Consider the following 10,226-nt stretch of genomic DNA (forward strand, 5'->3'; position numbering starts at 1 on the left):
CATCGAGAACAGCGAAATAGGGGAGAGGGAGAGGTGGCAGGTAGGCTAACTAGCGATTCCGATCACTCACGAATCTCGCAACAACATTACAGCTTGGTCGTCGGTCTTGGCAGCCAACTCGATTGTACGAATCGGTTCCGATAGCAGAGCTACAACGATGGAAATCCCCAGCGAAGCAGCGACGGAGAAGGATAGCGAGTTGGACAGCAACGCCGCTAAGGTGCTTATTCGACCGGTCACAGTGGTTCTTCCCCCTCTGCACGCTACGCTCGACGCTTTGGCTTCACCGGTTCAGTCTTCACGGCGGCTGGGGGATTGATGAGGGGAGGCGAGGGTAACTGCTGGAGGATCTCCGATGATGGCGGCTGCCTTCAAGAGCTAGGGTTTGAGTCACCGGGTGAAGGGTCTTATATACCCGATCCCATAAAATAAGTTCCCATATTGACAGATTCGATCCCTCCTTCCCCATTTCATTCAAAATAAATCCATACTTTACACTTTTAACCCTGCCTTCAGAAATCTTTACAAACTGAATCCAAAACTTACATTTTAAGCCCTGATTCTATGATTTCCTTTCATAATAAATCCCTAACTTACCAATAAACCCTTGGCTTTTAAAACTCTTCACCAATTTGCCCGGTACTTACCTTTATTAATTTATTTTAATAAATAGGGCGTTACAACTCTCCCCCACTTGAATTAGATTTCGTCCTCGAAATCATTCCTTACCATTCCTTACACGCCAACTACTCAAGTAACATGACCACAATCCTGGGCACACCCCAGCTCTACTAGGGTAGCCATGACCAGTCTTCGCAAAGCCCTAAAACTCTTAGGTGACCGACTTCCTCACAACAAGATTACATGTACTCTGTCTGACGTTTGCTATCTCTAGATGATCTGAATCCCCAACAGACCACTCATACTAAATCATTATAGCTGAACCCCGCCAGGGGGGGGGTCACTAAGAATTACTCAGCAATCTCTTACGCTTATCATACATGAGATCCTCAAATACCATTACTGATGGAGACCCAAAACTGTCTGAACCCCTAATCTGCCTGAAAACACTGAACTGCCTGAAACACTGACTGTCCGAAACACTGAACTGCCTGAACACTGAACTGCCCGAACACTAAACTGCCTGAAACACTGAACTGCCTGAACACTAAACTGCCCGAACACTAAATTGCCTGAAACACTGAACTGCCTGAACACTGAACTGCCTGAAACTATATGCTGCCACATGGATGCTTCCCAACATCTACCGAGACCTACCTGGTTTCAATTTTCCGCCCATCATCTAAAATATTGGGTTCCAGCCCAACCGCAGAGTCAAAGGACTCCCTACTTAGCCGCCTCGCATGACTTCTAGACGAAATCCTTCTATGGATCTAGCTGCTACTAGTTATCCTGACACTGTGGCCCTAACGGCCTTCTGCTCTAACTGATTGGTTCCATGCGTCGAATCCTGACGTCACCAAACCCAAAGCTAAACGCGATTGCTACATCACCAATTGTAGGCTTATGTCATAAATGACCTTAAGCAGTCCACTGCTTCCTTGCTCTCATCTCTATAGTGACGCTTCTATAATCTTATCACTAGCTTAACCAGGTCTCATCCGTCTGGGAAATTCCGAAATCCAATCCGTGGATTTCCATTTCCTCGCTGCTACACCCGAACTGGTGGGTACTACTGTTCTTTCTGCATCCTAACAACGCACTCACACTATCTACCAACCTAGTGAAGGCTGCGGCTACACCCACAAACTCACATCACTCTAGTACTATCTGCTAATCTTGTGAATGCTACGGCTACACCCGCATACTTATAACACTCTGATACTATCTGACTGCTAGTGAATGCTACGGCTACACCCGCAGACTTACAACACTCTAATACTGGATCGAACACGCGCTTGCCCCGCAATCAGCTGAACTTGTGTCCTAACTGGAATCCCAAACCTGATTCCCTACGGCTTGCTAGTAACATCACGGGAACGCGATCGCCTTACTGGCAAACTTTTCCGAACTTCCATCTCACACTATCCTCAAACCATACAACCGCTTGGGTTATCTTCCTTCCCAATAAGGATGCAAAACTTATCCTAGTCTCAAAACTGCTCCTGCTTCTGAATCCTTGGGTGATTAATATATATTTGTATGTTACAGTCATTAATATTTACATGTGTTGTGTTGTGTTGTGTTTGTTTGTTAATTATAGGGACTTTTACAGGTTGTGGCAGACCTCCTCCCTCATGTTGAGCACAAACAATGTGCTAGACACATCTTTGCAAACTTTAGAAAGAAATTCACAGGATTAGAGCTAAAGAGTTTGTTATGGGAAGCTGCTATGAGTATAGTGGAAGGGGACTTTCTTGCTACAATGGAGAAGATAAAGAAGATAACAGAAACATGATACACCTATCTTATGGCAAGGAAACCTGAAACTTGGTGCAGAGCCTTCTTTTCTCATGGGTATGCTTGTGAAGCAGTAGAGAATGGGGTTGCAGAATGATTCAATGCCATGATCAAACAAATAAGGAAGAAGCCTATAATCACAATGCTTGAGGAAATAAGGATTCTCCTTATGAAAAGGTTTTTTCATCAAGGTCAAGAGGCCACCAAATGGAGGGGTAATTATGGGCCTAACATACAACTGAAGCTTAATGAATTTGGGAAAGATATGAGGTAATATAAGTTTTTATTGGCATGTATTTTAAAATATTAAGTATGTATTTATATGTGTACTTTGTTTGTTCTGTGTGTAGGTTGTGGACAGTGGTGCCAAGTGGCGGTGATGTGTTTGAGACTAGGTATGGCTATAATGGATACAAGGTTGATTTAGCCAATCACACTTGCACTTGCAACTTGTGGATGTTGTCGGGCATACCATGTGTGCATAGTCAAGCTGCAATCAACTATGTCCACAAAGATCCAAGTGAATTAATTTCTTCTTGGTTCCACAAGGACAAATATGTTGCAACCTACAGTCAGAACATACAACTTGTTGGTGGAAGCAACTTGTTGGTTCCACAAGGACAAATAGGTTGTTGGAGTTTATTAAACCGTTACCACCCCCAGTTAGAAGGATGCATGGAAGACCCAAAGTAAATAGAGTGAAGCATGCATTTGAATCAGAAGATGCCAAATACACCTCTCAAAAGTTAAAGGTTACTAGGAATGTGAGGTGTGGAAAGTGCCAACAACTTGGGCATAATAATATTTCATACACAAATGATGAGGTACCTAAGCCCTCTGTCCCAAAAAGGAAGATTGGAAGACCTGGGAAAGATGGGGGATGCTAACCTATCTTTGATCAATTCCCTCCAGTTGAGCCTGCTATACCAAGAAGTGATGCTGCTCCTTCCACAGTTTCAGAATGTGGTGATCAAGTTGGTGGGCCTGATATACCAAGAAGTGAGGTTACTCATCCCCCAGTTTCAGAATCTGGTAATCAAGTAGGTGGTCCTAATGTTAGTCCTTTGAAAAGGACTAAGATGATGGCAAGGAGAGGAGGGAAAGCTAAAGTGTCTAGATCAAGGAACAGAACACCAAAGAAAACACCTAATGGCAAGAAACATAAGAGTAATGCAAAGGAGGATGTGTCCCTAACATGTGATGAGGATTTTGTTGATCTTTTTACCCATGCACCTAATGGTAAGCAAGGTACGAGTCAAGCAACAGAGGATGTTCAGGAACAAGAACATGATGACAATGAGGTGAAGGTGAGTGAAAGACTTACTTTACAGGAGTTGTTGATGTCTGGATATACACATGCTGATGCAGTGGCTGCTATAAAAGAGGTATGTTCTGGTAATCACTATTTTTGGCTTTCATATTGTAGATTTACTAACTACCCCTCCATATTGTAGGTTTATGGAGAGGTTGAGGAACAACAGATTGAAGAAAAAAAGGCTGAGGAAGGAGTTGAAGATAGAGAGGTTGAAGAAGAAGAAGTTGAAGGCATACAGGTTGAGCAAGAAGAAGTTGAAGGCATAGTGGTTGAGGAAGAAGGAGTTGAAGAGAGAGAGAGAGGTTGGAGCAAGAGTCTTACCCTCCAGAAGAAGTTATGGTGCTTACAATTTCCATTGGGAGAAAAATAGGAAACCCTCTGAAAGAATTAGGAAGTTGAAGCTCAGGAAAATGGTTGAAGATGTTGATGGTGGTGGTTCCTCCAAAACCCCTTGGGTTTTAGAGTAAGGAGTTGTGTTTAAGGGTTCAATGGGTAGAATGGGCATTAGTAAATATGTTGCCCTTTCTGTAAACATCTACTTTGGGTACACTTGTCTTTTGGTAACAAGCTTCCATTTCATATCCATAATGTTTGGTAGAATTAGAAGTTTGGTTCTAATTGGGTTAAATGGTATGATAGTGGTTTTTGGGAAGCATTGTAAAGTACATTCCCATTTTTGGGCTGTTAACTGACATTGATATTTGGTATGATTGTTAAGTCATCAATATATATATATATATATATATATATATATATATATATATATATATATATATATATATATGCCTTGATCACTATAATTATTGTTACCTTCCATATTTTGGTTAGCTTGGTAAGTAGGTTTATACATATATATGTGTTAAAGGACTTAATACATTGTTATCATTAAGAAATAATAAGTTGTTTTCATTGTCATCTCTTACAAAACCAAAAAATTGCCATACATAACACCTGCATCTACTTACTGCCTAACTTAACCAAAATACCCTTACACCTAAACTACTACTACCATTCCACCTGAACCTAACTAATGCCCACAACTTCACATTGCTTTAACCATAACATTGTGAACCATAAACCCCATCACTATCACCACCACCAAAAGCATGACAATCATAAGTAGCTCCACCTTCAACAGGTTTAAAATATCCAGTTGAACTTCTTTGTTGTTCTTGGCCTCCTCCGAAAGCTTCAAAACCTCCATTACAAATGCTTTATTGTTGTTAGCTTCCTCCAAATCCATATGGAACTTCTACATAGTTTCCTTGTAGTAAGTGTTTGGCAGGGGTGGATCAAGCCATAAAAAAAATCCGCATTTTTTTTGGAGTCCTGCACAACAATCACTTGTTCATAATGGTTCAACAAGACCACAACAAATTACTTAATATTACCTGATAGTTTGGACACCCCCTAAATTTCCTCCATGGATTATCGATAGTTTTGGAGATCGAGAATGTCGCAGGTTCATCACAATCGCATCTCAAATCTTCAGACCAACGATTCCTTAAAGCCCACTCTTTGTAACCTTGTGTGTGCGTGTTGGAGGAGCTTACCATTTTTTTGGTTTGAAGTTGGAGAGAAGAATCGACCCAAAACTACCTGCAATGTTCGACTAAGGGAGCAACCTGCTGAAACCGGCTCTTTGCCCTCAAACGATAAGTCAATGAAGATACCATGGTCACATTAATTGAAAAATTAAATTCAGGGCTTTTTCCAATTTAGTGCCAAAAACATGAGACTTTTGTGATATTAACCTTTTTTTTTTTATCAATAGAACCAAAATTTAAGGGTTTTTTTTTTATTTATTTATTATTACAGATTTCAGATTTCTCTTATATGAGGCTATTATTAAAAAGTAAAATAAAAGCCGTGTACAATTTGAGTAGTTTGAAAACTTTAGTGGCTATTTTATAAATACAAAAACTTGTGTCAAAAATTGATTTCGTCAGCAGTCAGCACCTCGTGGTATTTGCTCCACAGGAAGAGTCCCCGGCGGCCGCTCCTGTTTCATTTTCCGTCGACAGCACTTCCCTCCGTTAGCTATTCCTCCGTCTGTCACCGGTCATTGTTTCCTCATTTCTTAAGGTCTACTCAATTCTTTTGTCTGTCAGTTCGTTCTTTTCTGTTTGGAGAGAATAACTCTCTAATTTCTCCATTGGTTGATTTGTTGCCTTCAAATTCTGAATATATAAAGTTTTAATTTGAATGTATGAGTTCTAGTCTGTTATTTCAATCTTTATCTTTTGATACGTGATACTTCTAATGATTACTTTCAAACTTATTGTTGGAGAGTAGAAAATTGAAACCCTAGATTACTTTATTTCAAACCCTAATTCAGAAATTTCTTAGTTGAAATCTGTCTCTGATTTTGTTGATTGGAAGTATTGGGAATTTGAATTATTGTTTACGAATGTAAAATGTGTTAACTCTATTAATAGTGATCACAATTGTGGAATATCGTTTGCCATTTATACACTAATGTAACACAAGTTTATGGAATTTTCTGAAGATTAGACTGTGGAAATGGATGGAAACCTGAGTATCTCTCTAGACAAACTCCCTGTCAAACGTTTGGAAATCATTGAAGAAAATGGAGCTGAAAAATTCCCTCCGTATGAACATCATCACTTTCATTTTCCCCAAATCTCACACATTTCACCTCTTCAATCCATTTTCTGATCTTTCTGGTGTAATGTTTGCAGCGATTTGAGTTATGATGATAACAGAGTGAATCAAATTCGAAGAATAGACTTTGCTTGGGCTGTAGAAAGAGAAGATCCAAACAAGAAACAAAAGAAAGGCGACTCTACTGCTAGTTCTTCCAAAGATACAACATCTTCATCACCATGGCCATGGCAGAACATGGTTGAAAATCTAAAATTGGCTCATCAAGAACTTTCTGTTATCATTGATCTCATCAACACTGTAAGTCATCATGAAGTTATTATCTTAACTTCTTCAACTGATATAAACAAAATTTCTGAATTTGACTTTATAAAAAATTTCTTTGTAGGTTGAAATTAATGATGCTGTCACAGTAGCTGGTATGACCAGACCAAAACAATTACCTAATGAACTTTTATCTGACCTTGCAGTATCTACAGCAACAAAACTCCAATGCTTTCGGGTATCTCTCAAACCCAAAATCAAAAAACTAAAAACTTTCTTTTCTCTTTATGTATTTCTTGTTTGATGATTCTTTTTCATTTCAGCACCTTGGGAAATACTTTAAGCAATCAGCCAAAGCATTAGAGAAACAAGTTGCAAAAGAAGCAAGATTCTATGGAGCTCTAATAAGGTCAGCTTCAGCTTCAGATATCACCTATCTTTGATTTTCTTTACTATAGAATCCTAAAAATCTACCTGATAATAGATTGCAGCAGAATTGGAAAGTTAAGAGGCATAGAATGGCTGCTTCTGCTGCTGGAAATGAAGGCTTCTACATTGATCTGTTTGACAATACATTATATGATCCAACAGCTATATTTCGCCAATCTTCAATGTCAACTATTCGTGTTGAACATGATAATGCTGGAATGCTTGCTTTAAATCTTCCTTCAAAAGCATGTCATGTTCTTCAATTTGGATTTGTTGGTGATGATATTCCAAAAAAGTCAAATGGAAGAACAACAAATCTATCAAATTCAGAGTTTTCTGAAGAAACAAAGAAAGAAGATGAAACTGATAATGATGATGATGATGGTGTAAAGAAAAGGCATTCTGATCTTCGTGAAGTTCACAGAGCTGTTTTTAATGAACAGGTAAGCTTTATAATTTAATGTAAGTAAATCTATTTTCTTAAAAACTAATTTGTTATTAAATTTTTTATTCAGGTTTTTAATTTAATAAATCAAGAAGCATTTGTTCCATCATTAGGCGTGAATGTAACTGGCATACGAGAGAATCATTTACAATTAAACATAGATCAAGAAGCCTCTGTATTCATTTCACTTGTATCATCCACTCAAGAACATGATGCAACTGATGATGAAGAAAATAATGACAATAATGCCCTCATACCCTTAATCGATGGCGAAGAAGAAAAACAACCTGTGAAAAAAAGATCATTTCTTCCAAATAGAATCAGCTCCGAAATTCTTTTGAAACAGCTTTTTCATGAACATGTATTTGTTCGGGCAAAGAACCGGTCAGCTTCTCCCAACAAAAGTCAACAGTTCGGGCAGCTAACAAAAGATGGGTCAAAGTCAAACCTTCTTGGTCATTTCTGCATGTCTCTTGCTCACAGAATATTTTCATATAAAGTTTTGACACAACTTGAAAATCTGGTAATTTATTTATGAGTAAATTACTAAAATCATCCCTCTGGTTTGGTCAAAATTACACGTTTGATCCCTAACATTTTTTTTTGCACTCAGATCATCCCTGTGGTTTGATTTTGTTGCGTTTTTCGTCCCTATGGTTTGCTCAAAATTGCATGTTTGGTCCCTAACTATATGTAAGGGACAAAAAACGCAACAAAATCAAACCACAGGGACGATCCGAGTGCAAAAAAAATGTTAGGGACCAAACATGTAATTTTGACCAAACCATAGGGACGATTTCAGTAATTTACTCTTTATTTATTTTGCTTTCATGAAAGTAGGTTGCTATTTTTTGAATTTAACTTTTAATTTAATTATTATGACATAGGCTAAGAGTGTATCGTATGTTAGTTTGGTGTCTCATCCCACATGGACTTCTCGTACATCTTCATGGACACTGGTGGTGGATGTCCCTCCGTCCATTCTTCATTCTGGCCACCAGACGTGGGCGGCAAAGAAGAGGGGGAAGTCACAGTTCCACACTAAAGTGGTGGTGATTGATGATTGTATTAATATTGAAGGTGAAGGTGCTCCGAATGTAGTCGGCCTCTTTAAAGGGAAATGTGAAAACAGTTGTTCTATCAATAGATATGACTGTAACTTGGCTGATCTTCATGTCATACTTTTACAACAGGTATGTCTGATACATGACATGACATGACAGAACAGGTTGTACTGTGTTTGTCTGTATTTTGGACTGTGTCTGTGATTGAAACTAGTGTCAGTAGGACATACATATTAAATTTTTTATCCCACCCAAAAAACGCGACGTATGTCAGACATGACATGACAAAATAGGTTGTATCTGGGAGTCCCAGTGACATGACTTGACATGACAGAACAGGTTGTACCTGGAAGTCCTAGGCTGGGATCGAGACTGATGTCAATGGGACAAAAATTGTAACTTTTTGTCCCATTCAAAAAGGTGGAACAAGATGGGACAAGGACTCGTTCTCGATATCTTGTTTGTGCAAAAGACGAAGATGCCCTTGTCGTCCTAATCATCGAAATAGCCCTAGAAAGAAGTCCCTTATTGTCGAGTCCCATGTAACAAACGTAGCCTAAAGGCTACGATTGTTAAATTGGAGTGGAGTGGATTGGACAGGCTTTCTAGGGCTATTTTTGATGATTAGGATGACAAGGGCATTTTTGTCTTTTGCACAAATGAGATATCGAGAGTGAGTCTTTGTCCCATCTTGTTCCACCTTTTTGGATGGGACAAAAAGTTACAATTTTTGTGTCATTGACATCAGTCTCGATCCCAGTCCAATGCAGTATTTATTAAAATACAGAATTTACTAATTGGGAATTAAACAGGTTGCGAGTCAAATTATCCGTTGGCTGCATGAAGAAGCTCTTAGTGTGGGAATGAAAGCGAGTCGGGACTTTTTAAGCTTATGTTTTGAGGTGGAGCAGGGTGAAGTGGTGGGTGTGGTGGCTCATGTGGATCCGGAGGATGGTGAAGGCGGCATATCGTGGTGGTTGGTGGTGGGCAATGGCGGAGGAGTGGAGGAATACAAGGTTGAAAGAGAGGATTCGGATGGGGAAACAAAGAGATATTTAGGTCATTTATCTCTTGATGTGTTGTATGCGACTTTGTTGGATCTCTTGACCATGTGTAGCAATGGTGGAAGCCTCAAGTCTTCATTAGATAATCAACTGTAATAAAATATAAAATCGACCCTAAAAGATAGCGTTTGAATATTTGAGTTTTAATACTAAGTTACTTAATTGATAGAATATGAGTTTTTTAACGAATTAATACATTAAAAAAATACATACTTTGTACAAATCTTTTAAGAAAAAGCATAAAAGTTGTAGGTGATGATGATAATTAATTATAGATAGCAGTAGCAGTAGCACTATTATTGGAGAGGAGACGATATGGGAAAGGTATGGTTGAAGTGGGATTGTAACCAATCCAATTTCCCATAAATAACAATATCAAAATCCTTTTCTTACTTGTGACAAAAGGAAAAAACCAAGTATAAAAAAAGAAAGATGTGATGTTTTTGTAGGTGGAGTAGGAGCTATTAATGTCGTTTTATTTGAGTTTTGAAAGGTGAAAAGTAGAACATATACAAAGAAAATGTTAAAGTGTATTGGTTACATGTTTGGTATGCTCGATGGAATTATAAATACAAAGAATGTGTAGCCGGAAACTTTAA

General features: G+C 38.7%; 1 protein-coding gene across 2 annotated transcripts; it reads left to right on the plus strand.

Moving 5' to 3' along the window:
* Positions 1-5,663: 5,663 nt before the first annotated feature.
* On the plus strand, positions 5,664-9,798 carry LOC111887397 (mediator of RNA polymerase II transcription subunit 17). Of its 2 annotated transcripts, none has more exons than XM_023883566.3 (9): positions 5,664-5,821; positions 6,251-6,348; positions 6,439-6,661; positions 6,750-6,863; positions 6,949-7,034; positions 7,110-7,497; positions 7,570-8,022; positions 8,387-8,692; positions 9,376-9,798. In XM_023883566.3, exons 2-9 carry the CDS (start codon positions 6,260-6,262, stop codon positions 9,721-9,723), a joined length of 2,007 nt encoding a protein of 668 aa, XP_023739334.1. In that variant the 5' UTR covers positions 5,664-5,821; positions 6,251-6,259; the 3' UTR covers positions 9,724-9,798. The 2 variants fall into 2 exon arrangements, with proteins under 2 accessions (XP_023739334.1, XP_023739335.1); XM_023883567.3 differs by having other exon boundaries at positions 5,665-5,821; positions 6,246-6,348.
* Positions 9,799-10,226: the final 428 nt, after the last annotated feature.

The sequence above is a fragment of the Lactuca sativa genome, chromosome 8 (assembly GCF_002870075.4).
Source record: "Lactuca sativa cultivar Salinas chromosome 8, Lsat_Salinas_v11, whole genome shotgun sequence".
Lineage (NCBI taxonomy): Eukaryota > Viridiplantae > Streptophyta > Magnoliopsida > Asterales > Asteraceae > Lactuca > Lactuca sativa.